General features: G+C 38.4%; 1 protein-coding gene and 1 non-coding gene across 6 annotated transcripts in view; one reads left to right on the forward strand and one right to left on the reverse strand.

Annotated features, from left to right (window-relative positions):
• LOC126371446 (liprin-alpha-1) overlaps positions 1-22,684 on the reverse strand; it is a 237,211-nt gene that overhangs the window by 36,169 nt on the left and 178,358 nt on the right. For 4 of the 5 annotated variants that reach the window (XM_050016741.1, XM_050016740.1, XM_050016744.1 and 1 more), the window contains 6 exons: positions 11,616-11,780; positions 10,033-10,107; positions 8,463-8,570; positions 4,256-4,327; positions 3,022-3,189; positions 1,599-1,718 (listed from right to left, as the gene is read on the reverse strand). In XM_050016741.1, coding sequence (XP_049872698.1) covers positions 1,599-1,718; positions 3,022-3,189; positions 4,256-4,327; positions 8,463-8,570; positions 10,033-10,107; positions 11,616-11,780 — 708 coding nt within the window. The remainder of the gene's footprint in view (positions 1-1,598; positions 1,719-3,021; positions 3,190-4,255; positions 4,328-8,462; positions 8,571-10,032; positions 10,108-11,615; positions 11,781-22,684) is intronic. The other variant, XM_050016742.1, reaches the window with a different exon arrangement.
• Trnam-cau (transfer RNA methionine (anticodon CAU)) lies at positions 14,613-14,685 on the forward strand. Its single transcript has one exon. It is a non-coding gene; the product is annotated as a tRNA-Met (tRNA).

A 22,684-nucleotide genomic window follows, 5' to 3' on the forward strand; every position in this document is an offset into this window, starting at 1 on the left:
GTGGGACTCCGGCATGTATCGGGTGCGGTGACGAGAGCGTCCCCTCCACGCGGTAGCGAAAGGTTCGATTTGAGAGGAAGTCTCGTATGATGTGCACGAGACGGTCTGGCACTCCCAGTGAATAAAGCTTGTAGATCAAGCCGTTGTGCCAGACTTTGTCGAACGCTTTCGCCACATCGAAGAAGAGCGCTCCCGTAGCGACAGGTTTTTTTAAGTTTAATCTACTAGAGATATGTTCAACAATACGGTGCACTTGTTGAACGCAGGAGTGTTTGGTTCTAAAACCAAACTGCTCTGGTGGAATAAGACTATTGGATTCGGCGTAGTCCCGTAATCTAGCAAATATGAGCCGCTCATAAACCTTCCCCATGGAATTGAGGAGACTTATGGGGCGGTAGGACGACTGAGAGGGTTCTCACGTAAAGACAAAGATGTTGTCAGATAGATGCGAACCTCTGTTAGGGTATTATCTGAAGCGATAAAGGCTGAAGGAAGGAAAATGCCGACTCCGTTTAACGTCGCCATAAAGAGGAAACATCGTACGCGCCTTTTTGAAAAATCGCATTTGAAGTTATTTTCTTCAACAAAAATTCGATTTTATTAAATTGATTTCATGCCGGGTAAAAAAAAAACATGATTTTATTACCTGAATTTAAACTAGCGCGTCTATTGTGTGGTTTTGTTAACAAATTCACATCTAAATATATATTTCATAAAGGTGTAACAACCAAAATTACATCTAATTTGAGCTTTATTAAATGTGGACGATGCTTTATACGCTATTTTTATCTATACGCTAATGAAAAGTTCAGTATAATAAAGGCAGGGTTGATAACAGCTAAATAGTACTTAAACAATTCGAACAAGAACACGTAAATGATGGATATCTAACTCTACTTTTGAAAAATATGTGTGTTTTTCTTTTATTTACAAACGAACTTTTCTAGAGCAATCTCCATCTATGCGCAGGACTAAGTGTCAACCTTGTCATTAGCTATTAGAAATATGTAAATCGCAACATCTGCCGCTAAACTTCGTCAGCTCAATTGCAGCGATCACTTTCTAATACCATTAAAAAGGCAACTTTATTACCATTACCATTCTCATGCAGCGCAATATCGTTCAACAAAGATATACTACTCGTGTGGGTTCGAGAGACGCGAGTTGATATTTAGGATTAAGAGAAGACTGCAATTTATGAGAATGATAAGTACAGTCATGAGCAATATCATGTACCCACTTTAGAACCCTGTCGCACTATCTTATTTGACATTTAATGAGACTTACGGTTTTATTTGTCAAAAAAGTTAATGTGACATGGTTTCATGGTACATATTAGTACTCGTGACCGTACGTGGCCGCCTTCCTTCAGTTCTCGGCAAGACCCCTACCACTTTAAAAATAAAAAATAAACCAGGGATGAACGTGGGTTTAAGTATTTGACAGCCAAGCCAAGTTCCAGTCGAATTGTATGATATTTGAATTCAATTTAGCTTGGCTGTCAAATACTTAAACCCACGTTCATCCCTGATTTATTTTTTATTGTAAGGTGATTAGGGTACAGGGTTATGCTTCACTGATGAACGTAAAGTGCATACCTTGAGCTGTGCCTGTTTGTGCTGCAACTCCTGGTCCAGCTTCTCATTTAGGTCGTGCAGGGAGGTGGACTCGCGTTGCGCCGCCAAGTACCGCTTCTCCAGTGTTGCTATCCTTTCCTCCTTTAAAGAGATAAATTATTATATAAGTAATTGAAATTAGTAGCTATTTTTATATAAAGAAATATAATGACTACGAGAAATGACGGTGTTAGTGAAAGATTAAAGGCCTTGTTGGTCAACTCAAACTAAGAAATTACCGATGAAAAATACTACAATAAAATACAAAAGTGAAAATAGTACGAAAAATAAGTGAAAAGTATTTTTTTTTTTAACTTTTTGTAGATTTGCCGCAGATGCCATTAACTACTTGGCCGGACTAATAGGGAGCGCTGAAGGCTCTCCCAAGGCTCTCACCCGGTACAACGTTTAAGACAACAGGCCTAAGGGTGCCCAGTTGCCCAACCTCGGCTCAGGGCGTCGTCTAAAAATTAATGTTGTGTAGTGGTTACAACGAAATGTCACATTTTGGACTATATTTTTTAACTATGGCATGATTCCATGAATTTTAACTTGTAAAGGGTGTCAGCAGCGGGTCTAAAAAGGCCATTTATTTAAAAAGCAATGCTACAATTTGACATTTACGTAAGTGTGTAATGTCAACTAATGTCAAATAGCAATATTGCTTTTTAGATGAATTGCTTCAATGTAGCCTTTTAACCCACCAGGTTTGCCAATTTTAGTAATGTAGCTCGTTACACTGTCGATATTTTCCCCGACTTCTTTTAGAAGCAGAATGGTGTTAAGAGCAAACTCATTTGATTAAAAAAATGTTTCACATTTCACCTCTGCCACATGCATGCATTAGGGATTAAGGGCCATGAGTTAATGTGGAACCTGCTTCAGTAAAGTAACGAAATATAAATAGCAGCTGGTACTGAATTACGACACAAAACATAGACTCTTAGAAGGTCCTTTGCGCATGTAATTGATAACTTTTACGTTGAAGATCGAAGTCTTCTGGTATGTTAAAAGGCTCGACAAAGCGAACTTGTTTGCTCGAGGATTTGTGCCAGTTATTCTTTTACGACCCTGTAATCCAGGATTACTTAAAGGGCAGTTTGCTTTCAGGCAACCTTAACTAAAATAAGCACTAGTCTTATTTTTCTTTTTGTTTCTTTTTTCATTCATTGTTTATTTTGTGTTATATTAGTTATTATTAGTTATATTAGTTTATATTAGTTTTTCTCGACATACAGCGCATTGGATTACACTGTAATGTTGTATGTACCTTTATAAATAAATAAATAATAATAATAAATAAAATGTTGGTATTTGAATATACTTTAATTTTAAGCAAGCTGTTTTTGTACTTCGTTCCTCTACCGTCGCAGGTTGTAAGCATGTACATTACCGTAAGTATTACCTGGTCCTCCTTCTGCGCCACATTCTCCCTCAGGTCCCGCTGGAGTTTGGAGCATTCTTCTTGCTTCTTAGTCAGTTCTTTCTCGCCTCTGGAGAGTCGTTCTTCCAGTTCCGAGACCTTGTTGTTCAACTCCGCGACCCGGCGCTGCCATGAGCTGAGTTCTGCTGACTGGAAGAGTGAAGGTGTTTTGAGGTTATGGGGTCGTGTTGGGTTATTTGACACGTCACAAGTAAGGTATTTATGATTTTAATGCACAGGGAAACTTATAAAAAGAAAAAATCGTTTTTCTTTAGACGTATCACTTAAAAGAAGGGACTCGTAAATGAATAACTTGTGGCATTGATTTGGGCACCTAAACATGAGTGATTGGGGCACCCAAATCAATGTCATAAGTAAGCAAAATCCTTTTCATACGTCAACGGGACTTGAATAAAGTCGTTTCACAATAAAACTTGGACGTCTTGATACGTAGAACTACCTATACAGGGTGTAACGGAATGGCGGTTTCTTTTTAGGGAAATATAATTAAGAAATTAATTTTCCAGTAACTTTATGTAAAAGCAAAATATTAAGGTGATCTCCCACTTTATGAGCGGTATATGCCCCGATCACACAGTGCAACCTTATAATCAGAATTATTCTCACTTACCGTTACAAAAAAGCTGAAAAGAGTTAGTGCCTGACCCATACTACCGTGGGATTATAAATGATTCTTCAGTGAAATGGCGTAGTGTCAGTGTGGGTTAGATCTAGTGACATGTTACATGAGTGGTATTAGTGTGCTACTCTATTGTCTATGGTTACTTATTAGTATATCTAACATGCTGCTAGGTCGATACGTGTTTTTGCATGCAGTTAAAATGCGTTGAGACATCATATTTATTTAGCTGCTTAAGTATTTATTCAAAAACACCCATTTTACATCTATTAGCATTGGAATTTAAGCCATTAAAATAAAGCTGATACAATGACTTTGTTTCAACGCATTTTTAAATTATTACATTTAACTAGTTGTAAATGCATTTATAGCTATTTAAGCTCAAATAAACTGCTTATAATGAATTAGTAAGTACAGATACAGGTTTATGAATTTATCCAGGATTTTCTTCATGGTCGGTTTATGCTCTACATATGCGGATGGCGACACTATCGTGCAATGGCCAGACCAGTTATGAAAGGTCTGTTGCTCATTATGTATATGCATATATTTGATGCTTGTAGGCATGTGTCTAACCTGTTTGGCGACTGTATTTTGGAGCTCAGTGACTTTCCTGCTGGACTCCGATTCACCGTTTACACTATTTTCCTGTGTCGACCATCAAACAAAAATATAAAATTAAAACTAAACATGCTTACACTATTCGTTGTTTTGGTAAGCAAAACTTGTATATGTTGGTTTTGAGAATACAGACGACAAAAGGCAAAATTTAAAATTTATGTAACCAAATAAAGAAATATGTCTACTATTAAAAATATAAACTTTTGAGATATAGGGTCTTCGGGTTTCAATTAATAACACATCACATAACATAAGCTCACGGGTATATTGGGCTAGTCATAGGTACATCAATCGCAAGATGAACTAAGTACCCACACCTCACCGAGCTTTCTTGTTAGACTAACGTGATAGGTGGTGAGACAGATTCAAAAATTATCTGTAGTAAATAAGTAAAAAAGAATATCTTTAAGATATGCCTCGATAATTAATACAGTATTTGGCGCGGCATATGCCACTGCTGTGTGGGGACAGCTTAATATTCCATATTTGAACAAATATAATAAAACCAACAAATACGAAGTACCAAGACATTGAAATTACACATCTCACACAGTTCACATTCAAGCAACTAGTAAATTAATACATCAATAAAACGATTGTTAATTATTGTGTAATTAATTCGTCAATTTATCTTTATTTTGTAATTTGTATTTTGATGTCAGTGTCATATGGTTACATAGCGTATGTTAAAAAAAAAAAAAAAAAAAAAAAAAAAAAAAAAAAAAAAAAAAACTTGTAACCGTACGATTTAGGTGTTTCGTACATATTCGGGGTTAAGACGTCGTGGTATCACCGCTTTATATTTTTTTTAAATAAGAGTGATCGCTCGCGTTTCATCACGACAATATGCGTATAGTCTGTGACCGTATGAAATAAAAAGGACGAAATTTCAAGAGTCGTCAAAAGCATTTCATACTTGTATTTTACTATTTATATAGGGTGTTTGTGACACCGTAACAAATACTGAGAGGGATGACTCAGGCCATAATTCCGAGTCGATATCAAGTAGAATTTCCTATCGGAAAAGTCATAACTAGTCGGACAAATGGGGAGCGCTTTGAGCTCTTTCCCGGTACAAAATTTAAGCCAACAGGCCTGAGGGTGCCCAGTTTTGGTATCGTTCTGTACTGTGTATATCATGTATGTAATCAGTGTGTGCCGTTCCCGGGAATGTTCCCATATTGGGAACTCGGCAGTAAAAAAAAGCGCAAGACTTATGTAAAAGAGTTTTATTATACCTAACCTTTAGGCAGATACTGGCAAAATACTGGCAGAAACGACAAGAAGAAGAAGAAGGCAGATAAGACCAGAGTACAAGAAAGAACAATTTGAAAAAGAAAAGCAGCCAGTGTCCTTACTATTAAAGAGTTTTTACATCGGGAACATTCCTGAGAACGGCACATCACTATATGTAATATATAGGTTGTCATCGTAACGAAAACTTTGAGGGATGATTCAGACTATGATTCTGAGTTAATATCAAGTGGAATTTTCCAATGCAAAAGTATCGAAATTAAAATAATAAAAAAGCCACAAAAATTTTCATAAATTTTCTGACAGGAAGTTTCACTTGATATCAACGTAGAATCATGCTCTGAATCATCCCCCTGAGTGTTCGTTACGGTGTCACTAACACCCTGTATATATTTGTAATAAGTACGAGTAGAAATAACATAACACCATGTTTCCAGTAGTGCTGTATTGTATGATGTGCTTCCCGCGAACACCTTAAATTTAAACCTTAAAAATATTACATTTATACAATATATAGAGCGTCATATAAGCATAGCTGGGCATTAACTCGTTAATCCGTTAATCGTTAATTAACGAAGTTAACATTTTGATTAACGAATTAACTTTTAAGTTAACTTTAAAAAATGTTAACGGACACGTTAACTTCCGTTAATATGCAGAAGTCCGTTAATCGTTAATCCAAATAGTCCGTCTGTCGTTCCGTGGTCTAGTGCTTAGAGCGTAAGGCTCACGATCTGGAGGTCCGGGTCCGATTCCCGATGGGGACATTGTCGAAATCACTTTGTGAGACTGTCCTTTGTTTGGTAAGGACTTTTCAGGCTTGAATCACCTGATTGTCCGAAAAAGTAATATGATTCCGTGCTTCGGAGGGCACGTTAAGCCGTTAGTTGCATTGGAGCAGCGTGGTTGAGTATGCTCCATACCCCCTTCAGTTGATTGAGGGGAGGTCTGTGCCCAGCAGTGGTACGTATATAGGCTGTTTATTATTATTTGTTTTATTTCTAACCTGTAAACTTCCAGAACCTAAACTAACAAGTTTTATAAGTTCACTAATGGAACGCAATAAATATGCAATTTTACACATACTTTTAACGGATTAACGTTAACTTGCGTTAATTCTTCCGAAATGTAACGCTTTAACGTTTAACGAAGCTAACTTTTTTTGTAGCGGATTAACGATTAACGAAGTTAACTATGTGGTTAACGGTGCCCAGCTATGCATATAAGGAAGATTAGTCTTTTAAAATGAGAATGATAAAGTAAAAATACCTCACAAAAACTCTGTGAGGTATCGGTACTTAGTTCCTCTTGCGATGGATGTACCCCTGACTACCCCAATTGGTGTAGTCGTGAGTTTACGAATGAAATATGACACTCTGTAAGTGGTCGTACCAAAACTCGTAGATTTAATATTCATCTCCCTAGCATTATCCGGTTTTTCACGGGTGAGAGCCTTCAGCGCTCCCCATTTGTCCGGCCAAGTAGTTAATGCCATCTGCGGCAAATCTACAATAAGTCATGTCAAAAAAAAAAAAAAAAAAGTTTTTCACAGGGTCCGCTTACCTAACCTGAAGATTTGACAAGTCCGGTTATTTACAGAAGCGACTGCCTGTCTGACCTTCCAACCCGGGAAGGCAAAACCAGCCCCATACAAGTTAGATCACATACCTCCGACTGGGTTTCCTCACGATGTTTTCCTTCACCGCTGAGCACGTGTAAATCGTTTATGATCCAAACATTAATTCGAAAACAAATTCGACAATCATTGATCTAGGCCTGTGCTGGATTCGTACCTGCGCCCTCAAAGTGAGGGGCAAGCGTTCTACCAACTGGGCTACCACGGCTCTCGTACTCGTAGATATACTATTGCGTATACTTTTTTTTTTTTCTCAGAAGATAAGGCTTAAAAGTTCGATGTATTTTTTTTGACTTATTGAAGTTTTGCCTTGGATGGCATTAAGCTGCTTGGTTGGGGTCATATGGGACGGTGTCATACAATTTTCGGGTGAGACCCTCAGCTCTCCCCATTTGTCCGGCCGAGCAGTTAATAGCATTTGCGGCAAATCTACGATAAGTAAGAAAAAGTAGGAGATTTTTTTCAGTTGGTAAAACTCCATTATCTACACAAACTGCACATTTTTTTCTTTTTTCACCCCTAGTCTGGGAAATAAAACAGAGATCCCCGGTTGAAATGCATTTTAATCTGTTCCCCGGAATATTTTAGCTATGAACATTCCAGTTACATTTTTGTATACAATCCTTCGCTTCGCACTCGTTAAACGACTTTTTGTACAACTGTTATATTTTGTTCCCGCCTGTGTCTTCTTTTTATTGCGTCTTGTTGCTAAGTAATTTTCGCTGTTTTTAACACTGGGTTTTATGTTAGACTCGTGTTCTATATTGTATCCCATTCAATGTGCTTTGTGAAACGCTTAAAAAGTTGATAACGTTTGGTATACTTTCGTTTCTTCCACTTTCATTAAAATCTTTATGCATGCTTGCCGGATTAAAGTATTTGGCGGGTTAAAAAGCAATTTTGCTATTTAACGTTTCTTGACGGTACACACTTGCTTTTATATGCGCAAATGTCAAATTACAATATTGCTTTTCAGATGAATTGCTTTTAAGTGGCCCTTTTAGCCCCATGGCATATTAAGACAAACAAATGTTTGTATTTTTAAATCTAAATTGTTTCGTCTTGTAAGCTGTTGGTTTTCCAAGAAATAAATAAATATATAAATAAAGTGTCTTTAACATAACTTTTCAACTGTATCTACGGTTTTAAACTTTAATTACTGCTTAAGTACTTTTTATTTCTACAGTTTTGGTACGACCACGCCACCCGACACACATCCCATACTAACCAATAAATATCCCAAATATACAAAAAAAAGCAGCTTTATTGTACCTTAGTCTGCTGTTGCTCGCCGTTCTGGTCCGGCGAGCCGCTCGGGACCGTACCATTCTCTTTAGGCTTGTCTCCGTCTTGTCCGGCCGACGATTTGTATTGTTGTAACTTGAAAAAAATATATAAATTACTATTTATATATCATATATTAAGTACTTAGGTTAGTATGTTTTCTTAATCTTCTAAATATATAAAAGGAGAAACTGACTGACTGACATATCAACGCACAGCCTAAACGGCTAAATGTAGGCACTTGAAATTTGGAAGGGACGTAGCTTAGGTACCGTAGAGGTGCACTAAGAAAGGAATTCCCAGAATTACCACGGGAACGGGAATTAGCGGGAAAATCCTTTTGTATGAAAAATCTAAACCGCTTAAGTTAGACGCTTGAAATTTGGCATGCAGGTACCTTGGTTAACTTAAAGCTTAGTTGCAACAGGATATTGCAAAATTCCTACGGAAACGGGAGTTAGCGGGAAGAAACTTTTGTATGAAAAAATCTAAACTGCATAAGTTAGATGCTTGAAATTTGATATGCACACCCCCGGTGTGTCCGTGGCTCACGTTCGTTACGTCTCCCATAATACCAGCGCCGCGGCCCGTGCTAAGCACGTGTCACGGCATTATGCTGAGGGAGATCCTTTTTTTATTTTTGGCGCCTCCATTGTGTATTTAATGTCTGTAATTATTTGTCTTTTTGTCTTTGTTTTTTTTTAATTTCTGTAATTTAAGTTTGTAAATGTGGCGTCCAATATGGAAATGAATATTTTCTTTCTTTTTTTCTATGTATGATATTAGGGTGACCAATGATATCGCCCTGGCTAACGATTATGAAACTTGGCTAAGGAGCTAAGGCGCCAGGATATCGACAAGAACTCTTTATCGGAATTTACCGACGCAATAAACAATAACAACTTTTACTAGCGTTATCTCGTTTTCACGTGGTCCGCTTACCTAACCTGAAGATTTGACAGGTCTGTCTGACCTTCCAACCCGCGAAGGAAAACCAGCCCAATACAGGCTAAGTCATATTCCTCTGAAACGAATTTCTCTATACGTAATATGTGGGTTTCCTCACGATGTTTTTACTTCACCGGTGAGCACGTGACAATCATTTGATCCAAACATGAATTCTAAAAACAATTTCAAAAATCATTGATCATTATTTATTTAATTCACATTATTATATCATATAAACTGAAAGTCACTTTCATTTTTCTGTACATAATATTGATGTAATCTTGGGGGTTGAAAAGGGTACATTGCTGCAATTCACCTCAAAAAAGCAATATTGCTATTTGACATTTGTTGACGGAAATGTCAAATTGCATTATTGTGGTTTATAGATTGATTTAATGTGGCCGTTTTGAACCCCCTGATTAAATACATGGACGTTGATTTGAGTGTAAATAGTTAATTCTAATTACATAAACATATCTTTAAACTGGCGATATGATAATTAAGCTCATCAAGACAGTGACTCTAGACTCTCCATTATTAAAACTAAGAGCATTTTTTTACTAGAACAGTATAATGTTAAGTTTAGGCGTTAATATTTATGTCAACTTACTTCTTCTTTGGTTAAGGCGAGTTCTTCTTCTAAAGCTGTGTTTCTTTCTAACGCTACTCGTAACCTTTCCCGGACCTGAAACATATAACGTAAATAAATAAATATTTTACATACTCAAATTTCTATTTTAAAATATCTTTATTCCGTAGGTAACATAAGCGAATGTCATTTTTTATATAACGAACGTCTCATCGGCCTAAAACTACTGCAGCTTCTCACAAGTTCACAACCTGTATAACCGAGGATAAGTAGCTGTAAGAAAAAAAATATAAAAAAAATCAAAATTATTTATAAATTTGCAAAATTATTTATTTATAATTTTTTTTTTTAATTATTTATTTTATAATTTTTTTAAAAAACCTCGGCACGCGACAAAGAGAAAGAGGCAAAACGTTTAGTGCGGATTGGTGGTATATCCACAGTATAAGGATGAAATGCCTGCCGACGTCTAGTTCTCCGTAGATGGAATGGAGTGGGTGGAATTAACTCGTGAAGTTCCTGCGTTGAATAAATGATTCTGTTTTCTGATATATTTTTTGTAGCCTTGAGCTAAATGATAATACTCCAGCACGCTTATGCACGGCAGCTTTTTTTTGACCTGACTTATGGTAGATTTGCCGCAGATGGCATTAACTACTTGGCCGGACAATTGAGGAGTGCTGAAGGCTCTTACCCGGTACAACGTTTAAGACAACAGGCCTGAGAGTGCCCAGTTGGGCTCAAACCTCGGCTCAGAGCATCGATCCTAGCGATAAGCTTCAAGAAAGGGATCATATAGTAATGTTTTTTTTTTGGTTAAGAGCCGGAACCGGGCTTCGAACCCATGACACCACGAGGTAAGCCACGCGTTTTCAGAACAGAGCTATCACGGATTTTACATAAGTTAGTCGTCTGAGAGGAAAAATATTTGAAAGAATTAATCGACCCTAGTGGGTCGATAGCGATAAGCGCTGATTGAAGGAAATCGTCGACCACGTCGGCGGGGTCGGTATCGGGGCTGCACTGCTGCACACCCCGGGAACTCCATATAAAAACTTCTTACTTATCGTGTCTGCCTAACACGTAAGAGTAACTTAATATATATATATATATATATATATCCCCTTTCATTGAAACGTAAGCTCGTCGACATGTGTATCCTGCCGATCCTAACCTACGGTGCCCAAACATGGTCACTGACAGCATCTCAAAAGTCCAAGCTCAAGGTCTGCCAAAGAGCAATGGAACGCAGTATCCTAGGCGTTAAACGAATCGACCGTGTGCGAAACACTACACTGCGCTCCAAAACGGGTATCACTGATGTAGGGAAAAAGTCCGCCAAACTGAAGTGGGACTGGGCCGGACACGTTTGTCGGATGCATCCGGAGCGGTGGGCACGAGTCGTTACTCACTGGATACCTCAGGGCGGGCTTAGAAGTCGAGGCAGACCGCGAAAAAGATGGTGTGACGACCTCAATGCTTATCGCAAGGATTGGCCGGAGATCGCGCAAAGTCGAGAGGAGTGGAAAAATCAAGGGGAGGCCTTTGCCCAGCAGTGGGATCGTATAGGCTAAATAAGATAAGATAAGATATACATTACTAACCTTCTCGTCCAAAGCCTTGTGGTGTTCGAAGAGACTCTTCAACGCTTTCAACACCTCGACCTCTGACGACACGCCGGACTGCGCGGCCGCCTGCCGCTTGACCACGGTCATGCGCAGTGACCGCTCGTGACGAGACACCAGGCATTCTAGGTGCTCTAGTAGTAACTGTAAGTTAAGAAACAAATTGTTACAATACTGTTAGACGGAATTCCATAGTCTACGCTTACCCCGGTGGGACATAGGCGTGAGTTTATGTATGTATGTACTGTTAGACGCAGCGAAATCGGTCGACTACGAACAATGGCGGCCCTAGCAAAATATTTAAGTGGTGCGAGACCTCAAAGTGGCACCCCTGAGCCGCATAAAATACATTTTTTCTCGATTAGTTTACGGCCACCTAGTATGAGTTTTACACAATCTAACCCGATGAAGTTAGTTTGCGGCCAGCGTGGACCAGTCTTGGTTGACTTTGGCGCCAGGTCGAACAGCTCGCACCGTCCTAGGGCCACCATTGACTACGATCATCAGTATTCTTAGACACGTTAATGGAACATCACTAATTTAATACATAACAAGTCATCAATAAGAAAACCCGCAGGTACTCTTGAAATTCGTCCGAAGTTGGATAAGATTCGAGTAACCACGCCGAAAAACGAAAACGGAAGTGGTAAACTTTTAATTTGACAGATGTCATTGAGATGCGCGCGGAATATCACTACAGACGCCTGCGGGCATAGACTAGGCTTGTTGTTAGAATATTACTTTTTATTAAAATAAATCGTGTTTCTTTCAAAACGGAGTATGATTAAAATTAATAATTCCTAACCCAAGTTTGAAAATTACTACAATAATAATCAATTATTGCGTTAAGAACACCATACATTGCATAATTCGTAATCCATCAAACGAGCACATATAACAGTAACCATTTTTTTTTATTACTTGATGTCATATCCGCATTAATAATGCATATTCTGTGCAAATTTCAACCAGGTATCAAATAAGGTTAAAAAGATACAGCCTTTTAAAACTTTGAACATTGAGACCCTCTGACAGACAAACCGACAAACGAAAAAACGGTTTAGGGCTACTAATAGGAAGCCGTCTGTACAGAATCAGAAATGTAATTAAATACATTTTTCGTTCGAATAAAAAATATCAAACATTTGTTATTATTAGATCGAAGTATTTATTTGTGCCACTAAAGATGTTTCTGATTTTACATGATAGAAAAACCACCCTAACAGAAAAAAAAACATAAAAATCGAACCTGTCCCTGGCAAGTTAGAAGTGAAACCCTTCATTGATTGAATTGAACTAAGTAAACCACAGCACTCAAAACAAAAACTCAAGAACTAAAAGCTTGTTCCTCTAAATAAAGATTGCCAGAACTAAAATAACTGACTAACACTGTGAGTACGAGCTCTTACGTTGAAGGCATTAATCAGGACTCGGCAGCGGCGAATCTAGGGGTCCCCCCAAAACCAAGGGGCTACAAGCACTTAGACTTTGGTGCTGAGTCCAGTCAGACATTAAGTTATACCTGTCATTTTCCTATCCGTCGGGCTTTTTGGCGGGAAACGGGAACGGGACAGTTGCTTTCTTCATTGAATAATCTAAATAATTAATACGAAATGGTGTTTTGTGGTTAATGGTCGCATTAAGTTAGTCGGAAGACATTCGCGAGTGTTATTATATCGGAGTATTCAATAAACAAAGTGTATCTGCCTATTTTCGCTTCGTGGCAAGAAGCCGCTTCATAACTCGAAAGTTTATGCGGACTTTTGAATTAATTCGTTTGGGGTTCGGAGTAGGAGTCTACTCCGAGGGTGGGGGCTTAGGTTTCATCATCATCACCTTTCATCATTTCATTAATCATCAAGAAAAAAAATACGTAAGACATGGCTGTATGGGCATAGTTCCCTTTGCCTTACCCTTCGGGGAAAACTAAACAACAAACCTATCCGCCGAAAAGGATAAACATAGATTGTTGACAATTGCAACATAAAAATACCTTTTAAAAAAAAAGATTATTAAAAAAATTCTTTACTTTTTAATTCATGTTATATTCGGCTTTTCGGCGGGAAACGGGAACGGGACAGTTGCTTTCTTCATTGAGTAATCTAAATAATTAATACGAAGTGGTGTTTTGTGGTTAATGATCGCATTAAGTTAGTCAGAAGACATTCGCGAGTGTTATTATATTGGAGTATTCAATAAACAAAGTGTATCTGCCTATTTTCGCTTCGTGCCGGGAAGCCGCTTCATAACTCAAAAGTTTATGCGGACTTTTGAGTTAATTCGTTTGGGGTTCGGAGTAGGAGTCTACTCCGAGGGTGGGGGCTTAGGTTTCATCATCATCATTCATCACCTTTCATCATTTCATTAATCATCAAGAAAAAAAAAATACGTAAGACATGGCTGTATGGGCATAGTTCCCTTTGCCTTACCCTTCGGGGAAAACCAAAACAAAAAAAAAAAAAATCATGTTATATTCATCGGTCTATCTCTTATTGTTGGACGTGTATTTTTGTAACTACTTCAAATAAAATTAAAACTAATTCCGAAACGTAAAATTTTGGAAGGATTGTTTATGATTTCTGGTGAATAAAAATATAGGTATAACTTAAAATAAAATAAGAAGACGTCAAAGGTGGACTTAGATACATTTCTGGGGGATCTTGAGACCTCTTGCCTACCCCTGGATGCGCTACTGGGTCTCGGAAACAACCGGGTTTGGAGGTCTTGCCGACCTCTGAATTATTCAGGAACTCACCTCTATTCACGTAAGAGGAAACCGCATATAACATGACTAGTCACTAGTAATTTTTAAATACTTCATAATATTATATAATAAAGTAAATAAATAAATAAAAAATTAAAAAAAAAGAAGATCGGTGCGGTTTGGTTGCTCAGTTCATCTTGCGATAGGTGTATGTACCTCTGACTATCCCAACTGGGATATTATGTTATAATATATAATATAATAAGAAAACGGCCTCCATGGTTCAGTGGCTTGAGCGTTGGGCTCATGATCCGGAGGTCCCGGGTTCAAATCCCGGTGGGGACATTATCACAAAAATGCTGATCATATGATAGTCCGAAAGTAATATGATATGTGCTTCGGGGAGGCACGTTAAGCCGTTGGTCCCGGTTACTACTTACTGATGTAAGTTAGTAGTCGTTACGTGAGCCATGTCAGGGGCCTTTGGCGGCTCAATCGTAACCCTGATACCAAGGATGATGGGGTTGGTAATCCACCTCACAACCCACACGATAGAAGAAGATAAGTAATAATATTTTGTTGAGCCCGCCGTTCATTGCGTAGTAACACAAGCGCTAGTTGTGGCTGCGGGATACTGAAAAGCAATGTATGGTGTGGAATTTTTTTCATACGATTGTTGCTTCGTAATAATACGCCCGTTTTGTGCATATTTCGGTGTCACCTGCTATTCTTCTGCGTAATGCGAACTCTGTGGTTCTGTCGTCTTACATTTATTATATGGAATACTCGAAGCTAATATCGGGAACCCAATTCTGTTTAAGTTCGAATTTACGACTAAGTATACAGGTTTCAGGTATTCAGGTCCGACAGAGGGATTGTGTCCTCTAAATGACGGGCTAATGTTATGGGCGATAGGCTGATCCCTTATCACCATAAGGTTCATCATAATTCATCTTAGGACTTCGTATCAACAGTGGCTGCAAGTTGTCTTTGAGTACTTGTGGCTCTGCCCACCCCATTAGGGATTACGGGCGTGAGTTTATGTATGTATGTATACAGGTTTATTTTTTGGATTATTTTTGGGGTCTCTATTATATTCAAAAATACTTACCGTTTATAGATGCATCAACATTTGGTACCCAATATTTCCGTCAATATATATTTTATTTTAATTTGTAGTTCTCTAAACTCGCGAAGCTTTTACCCTAAAAACTTTAAGTATGTTTTTTATAGACGAATAGGGGGTACGTAATTCACATAGAGAGGACATTTACGAGTCTAAGCGACGTAAATGCGTAAGGCGTATTTGTTTTTATATGTATGTAGGAAAGTGAGAATGCTATGGAAGGATAATGAATGGGAATTTGATTGTTTATGGTATGAAAGGAGGATGGTTAATGAATGGGAGGTAAGGCAGTTTTAAAAAGTAAGAAAGACGAGTCTTTGTTTTAAATATAAGGTGTGTGTAAAATAAAAGGAGTGAAATATATCCTGTGTTATATCTATATCCCACATGTATTAGACGTGTAGCCGTGATTAGTATTTCTGCATTGGCATATGAGTTATGCAGCTTTCACCCATCATCATCAGCCCATTAACGTCCCCACTGCTGGGGCACGGGCCTTCCCTATGGATGGATAGGGAGATCGGGCCTTAAACCATCACGCGGGCCCAGTGCGGATTGGTGGTTATTAACGACTGCTAATGCAGCCGGGACCAACGGCTTAACGTGGCTTCCGAAGCACGGAGGAGCTCGAGATGAAAACTTTTTTTTTGTGGTCACCCATCCTATGACCGGCCATTGCGAAAGTTGCTTAACTTCAACAATCGCAGGCCGAGCTGCGCCACCGAGCTTTCATCCGATTTAATATAATACATAAACATACATAAACTTACGCCTATTTCCCACCGGGGTAAGCTTAGAGTATTTTGTCACTTCTCTTGTTTTGTAACAATTACCATCATCATCTCCCTAGCATTATCCCGATTTTCACAGGGTCCGCTTATCTAACCTGAAGATTTGACCGGTTTTTTACAGCCTGTCTGACCTTCTAACTCGCGAAGGGAAAACCAGCCCAATGCAGGTTAGGTCACATACCCCCGAAAATGCATTTCTGAAGAATGTGGGTTTCCTCACGATGTTTTCCTTCACCTTGAACACGTGATAATCATTTATGATCAAAACATGAATTCTAAAGCAAATTCGACAATCATTGGTTTATTATATTCGAACCTGCGTCCTCAAAGTGAGAGGCAAGCGTTCTACCAACTGGGCTACGACGGCTCAAACGGCAAGGTAAAAACAATTACCGTAATAGTATATTGTGTATAAAGTGATCAGGGATGATAATTAACTATTGAATAGTTTTTTTTAATTTAACTTATTTGAACCATAAATTATAAATTTTTGCACATAACATTCTCTCGTCAAACTGACACTAGTGTAGAAAATCCTCGATATCAAACAACGGTTTGTATAAGCACACTTTTATTATGAAAACCCTAATAAGTACAAAAATATCTTGTGTTCTCCCCACGAGCTTGACAGCCGCCGCTCATATGAATGTTCGAGTGAATGTCAGAATGTTGTCGCTCATTCTCGATTACCATTCGATTCTTCTTTTCTTTTTTTTTTTTTTTAATCTTCGTTGTTTTACGTTTAAATAGTGAATACGTATTATTGTTATTATAATAATTTTATGAATTGGTGAGAACGCCAACAGACGGCCATTCTGCTATAGGAATGTCCCTATTCCTGACAACCACTCGGCCATTCTAAATCATAGAGTATGACCTCATACTAAAGGTAAATAATTATACATATATAATAATAATAATAAATACTGCTACGACAATTACTATAAACTAAACCTGGTAATTAACAGAATACAATAAAAAATATAATTCACAATGATTTGATAAGTAACTAAGTAGGTATAATTACAATGTTAAAATCTTATAGAGAAAAGTAACATGTAAATCGTAAATAAACTACGAAAGTAAAGTGTCCTATTCGAAATTCCTATTTGACTTACAAAACAATTCGCAATGATTGAGACTTTTAAGTTACTAACAAAAAATCTAAACAACGAAACTAACAAGAGCAGTTTATATCAATACTATTTTATGTCTTTATACTATTTTATGTTCATAACTTAGTTATCCATTTTCAGATAACTAACGCAGTTTATGAAAGTATCAATCACAACACATCACTATAGCTCGTACCATCCGTTTGGGCTGCCGTTTTTCACACGAATGTTTCGTGTTAAACGAGTGGAGATTCGTCAGCTACCGTTTGCCACCCTCGGGACACGGCCAGACGAAGTGGACATCCGTTAGTTACCGTTTGCCACCCTCGGGACACGGCCAGACGAAGTGAAGATTCGTTGTCTACCGTTCGCCACCCTCGGGACACGGCCAGACGAAGTGGACATCCGTTAGTTACCGTTTGCCACCCTCGGGACACGGCCAGACGAAGTGAAGATTCGTTAGCTACCGTTTGCCACCTTCGGGACACGGCCAGACTAAATGCAAATTCGTTAGATACCGTTTGCCACCCTCGGGACACGGCCAGACGAAGTAGAGATACGTTAGATACCGTTTGCCACCCTCGGGACACGGTCGTGTATCATTATCCTTCTTTGATTGGTATATTCATATATTAATTTTTAATTTTCTATTTTCCTCTTTGCAGAAATCAACATCATTGATCTCTTCGCCTTCACCTAAGCTGAAAGTGTTAAGGATAGGATGTAAAGGAAGTGTGTTACTAATCACTATCATCAGCCTCATCATCATTACTATAGCCACTAACATTGTCATCACTTGCTGGAGGAGATAAATGGAAGCTGATCCAGGGCTTCAACTGGTCAGCAGGATAGATGTTTTTGTACTTTTTAGACGAGTGACCTTCAATACTGGAAACCTCATACCTATCATTGCCGATAACCGATGTAATTTTGAATGGACCACGAAATTTATGAGCCAACTTCTTACTTTTTCCCTTTTCAGGATTATGATTTGGAATCATAATTAGATCGCCTTTTTTGAACAATTTTGTAGGAGCTCGCGTACTATCAAATCTTTCTTTCATTTCTTTCTGCTTTTTATTAATGTTATTTTCTACGGTCTCTCTAATTTCATTCCTATCGTTTCCATTGTTGTTATTTTCTGTCAAAGCGCCTTTTATTATATTTTCCGACTGACCACTAGTTCTTTTCCCAAATACGACTTCTGCTGGTGATTTTCCAGTACCCTTATTTATTGTATTGTTAAAACTCCATTGTAACTTGGGTACATTAATGTCCCATTCTTTCTCGTCGCTGCCATAATTCATTGCTGCAAGTGAGTTCAAGATTGTTCGGTTGTAGCGCTCAATTTGCCCATTAGCGCGGGGTGTCGCTACAGCGTTTAGAATGTGTTTTACACTAATTGACTGAACGTAATTCTTAAACTCACCTGATGTAAAGCTAGTGCCTTGATCAGAAATCAGCACTTTAGGACAACCAAAATTTGTAAATATTTCCTCAAGGACTTTAATTGTTGACTTAGATTTAGTGTTTTTTACAGTTTTAATAAATATGAATTTACTGAAGCCATCTATCACAGCTAATATGTAAGTATTTCCCCGTTTACTTTTTATAAAGGGTCCAAGATGGTCTATATGCATAGTATGAAAAATCTCAGCAGTCTTTGGGATAGGATGTAGGTATCCCGTTCTTTTACCAGGTAACTCCTTATTATAAGCGCAGTTTATGCATGATCCCACATACTTTTTTATAAAGCGTTTCATTTTCGGAAACCAATAATCTGCACGTATCTTCTCAAGGGTCTTGTCCAGTCCGAAATGTCCTGCCTCGTCGTGGTTAAGTTGGCAAATCCGCCAACGAGCACCACTTGGAACTACCCACTTGAATCCACGTCCAACGCGTCTATAAAGTTTGTCATCACGTATTACATAATTGTTCTTGATGTCCTTATAGTCATTTTCTTCCGTATTCAATACTGATTTGATGAACTTCAACTTCGAATCCGTCATCTGAACCGTATGAAGCCAATCGTTAGTTGTAATTTGTAAAACTTCCAGTTCTTCTACGTCATCTATCAGTGAAACAGGGTTACGACTTAACGCATCTACGTGCTGCATATTGTGGCCAGGTCTGTATTGGACTGAGTAATCGAACTCCTGGAGTATCAGCCACCATCTAGCTACTTTCGGCAATAAATCCCGCTTTGTAAGTGTAGCACGTAGAGCGCTACAGTCGGTAACAACCTTGAACTGTATCCCTATTAAGTATACCCGAAACTTCTTCAGTGACAGTACAACCGCCATAGTCTCTAATTCGTAAGAGTGCCACATGGCTTCTTCACGAGTCGTCTGTCGACTAAAGTACGCAACGGGATGAAATGCGCAGTTATTATCCGGCCTTTGTAAGAGAACTCCCCCTACACCTACCTTGCTCGCATCGCAATGCACTTCCGTTTCGTATTCTGGGTTATACAAAGCAAGTATTGGCCTACATACTAATTTGGACTTAATTTCTCTGAAGGCTGCATCTTGTTCCTCAGTCCATTGCCACGGAGTATCCGTTTTCGTTAGTTTAGTTAAAGGCCTAGCCAGAGTCGCAAAATTGTATACAAATCGACGGAAGAAACTGGCCAATCCTATAAATTGGCGCACTTGATGTACGTTGACTGGGGTTGGGAATTCCGCTACCGCCTGTGTTTTCTTACTGCCAGGTTTCAGTCCCGACTCGGATATTTCGTAACCAAGATATTCGATTTGAGATTGGAAAAATGAACATTTCTTTAAATTTAATGTTAACCCGGCATCCTGAAGTAGTTTTAGAATTTCTTCAAGTTTCTCAAATGCTTCTAAAAATGACTTTGCGGTACTAAGAAGGTCATCTAAGTAGGGGACGGCCAGTTCGAATCGTTTACTTCCTAGTGCCTTATTTATCATATTTTGAAACACGGCAGGGGCATTAACGAGACCAAAGGGCATTCTTGTGTACTCGTAGTGCCCATCGGGCGTTACGAAAGCAGTGAGATGGCGTGACGACTCTGCGACAGGGATTTGATAATAGCCCGACGCCAGGTCCAGACTTGTAAATAAAGAATTTCCGCTTAAACGATCAAGCTGATCATCTATAACTGGCATCGGGAAACTATCCTTAACAGTTTTTCTGTTAAGAGCCCTATAGTCAATGCAGAGCCGATACTCACCAGTCTTCTTTCTAACTAGCACTATTGGACTCGCGTAAGGTGATGTAGACTCTCGTATAATGCCGTTAGTAGTCAATTCACCTATCATCTGTCTTACAACGGCTCGTTCGCTGTAGGGGAGTCTATACGGTCTATACGTAACAGGTGTTTCGTCATTGAGGCGTATAGTCATTTCAGCAATATTGGTTAATCCAAGTTCTGACATATCGAAAGCGAATACATTTCTGTATTTGTTCACAAGATCTAATAGTCTGTCTTTGTCTAGATTAGAAGTTTTAGGACCTATATTTAGCATATCTAGGGTAATGGGAGACTTTTGTTGGTATTTTAGATTAGATTCCGAAATTTTATCAAATGAAATAGTATTAACGTCAAACTCATATTTAGATTTAAGATTATTGTCTATCTCTGGAAGTGATACTGCACGTGATAATAGTTTACCTTTCTCAATAGTAAGAGGTTTTGCTGAGATATTAACTACTAAGATATTTCCTACTCCTTTTGTAAACTGATAAATGCCTTGGAGTAAACAATACTCCTTTCCTGGTTTTAGACAAATATTTCCAGGTATAAATAGGAACCCAGAGAAATTTTTGCTATCAACATGTACTGAAATCGCTTTCAGACCCTCAAATGTGTTAGCAGACGATACTACGACTGCCATTCTTTCAATATTTGTGTCATCACAATATAGAGTTAACTGTTTACTAGTTTTATAAACTGTCACACAAGGTAATTCCGTCAAAGTTTGACCAATTAAAACGTCTGTGTTGATTAAGTCGTCTGATACTACATAACTTACTACATCAGCTTTTACGGCATCAACTTCGATTGTAACCGTAGTCCTACCGACAGGTACTACACTACCTAATCCAAATCCTTTGATTAACGGGAGCCCAATTTTGTCCAAAACGAGGTTGCACCGTTCGGCTACAGTTTGTTTAATAAGAGTGCACTGACTACCAAAATCAACATAACCAGTAAATGCTACACCATTTAGTATAATAGGCTTAAAATACTTGCCGTTATCTTCTCCATCCTTTGTAATCTGTAACACCTTTTTGGTATCGGGATTACCTAGATTGGTCTTGACTTCTGTAGTACGCGATTGTACTTGAACATCGGTTCTTAAGCAGTCCGAACTTTCGTGTCCCAAACGGAAGCACTTTCCACACCTTTTTATAGGTTTAGGGCAGGTATGCACAGAATGTCCTATCTCGGAACAATTAAAGCATTTTGTATTCTTGTGTAATTTATTCATACGCGCTACATCAAACGGTGGTTTAGATGTTGAATTAGTACGACTACGAATATCATCCTTATTATTGTCGCCTTGTATCCTAGGTCCCTGATTAGTCCTCCTTGTTAAAAAGCTGTTGCCTGTCTTCTTAGACATCCTTCTCAAGTAAGTAAGCAGTTGTGACGGTCTTTTCAAATTCGATCCTTGAGCGTTTAATTTTATATTATAGTCAAAAATACCGTTAATAATGCAATCAACTGCATTTCTACCCTGAATGCCGCACATTTTGACTAATCTTGCTTTATCGTGATAATATTCTTCCAGAGACTCTTCTCTTCTGCTTTTTCGTTCTAACATCTCATAAAGTCTATCTGCGTAGTTTCTATCATCTGGAAAGGTTTTCAGAATTTTCCTTTGCCACTGTTTCCAGGTGAGATTTACAGTACTCTGACCTTGGTACCATTTTTTGGCATAGCCAGACAATTTTGGAATGGCATAATAAATTATCTGCTTTTCGTTCCATCCGTAAACTGCTGCTGTGTCATTTATTTTCTTAATCCAGTCTGTAGCTGTCTGTGCGTTTGCATCAGGATCAAATTCTGGAATGACGTTTTGAGCGCCTTCAAATGGAACAGCTTTAGCTTTTCCGTCGATTAACTTCATAAACTTCTTGAAGTATTGAAAAGATTCAGGGCTATGCGTATGCGACCGTGCTCGTTTCATCGTTGTTTTTGATCGGTTCCTTCGTTTCTTACTTTTCTTTTCTATAGTTCTATGTCGTTTACGCGATTCACGTTTAGCATATGAATTGTCGGTGGATACGTTCTCGTTGCTCGACGAACTACTCATAGAGGATCTCGAATTACTTGAGGAGGA

This window comes from Pectinophora gossypiella, chromosome 12 (genome assembly GCF_024362695.1).
Source record: "Pectinophora gossypiella chromosome 12, ilPecGoss1.1, whole genome shotgun sequence".
Taxonomy (NCBI): domain Eukaryota; kingdom Metazoa; phylum Arthropoda; class Insecta; order Lepidoptera; family Gelechiidae; genus Pectinophora; species Pectinophora gossypiella.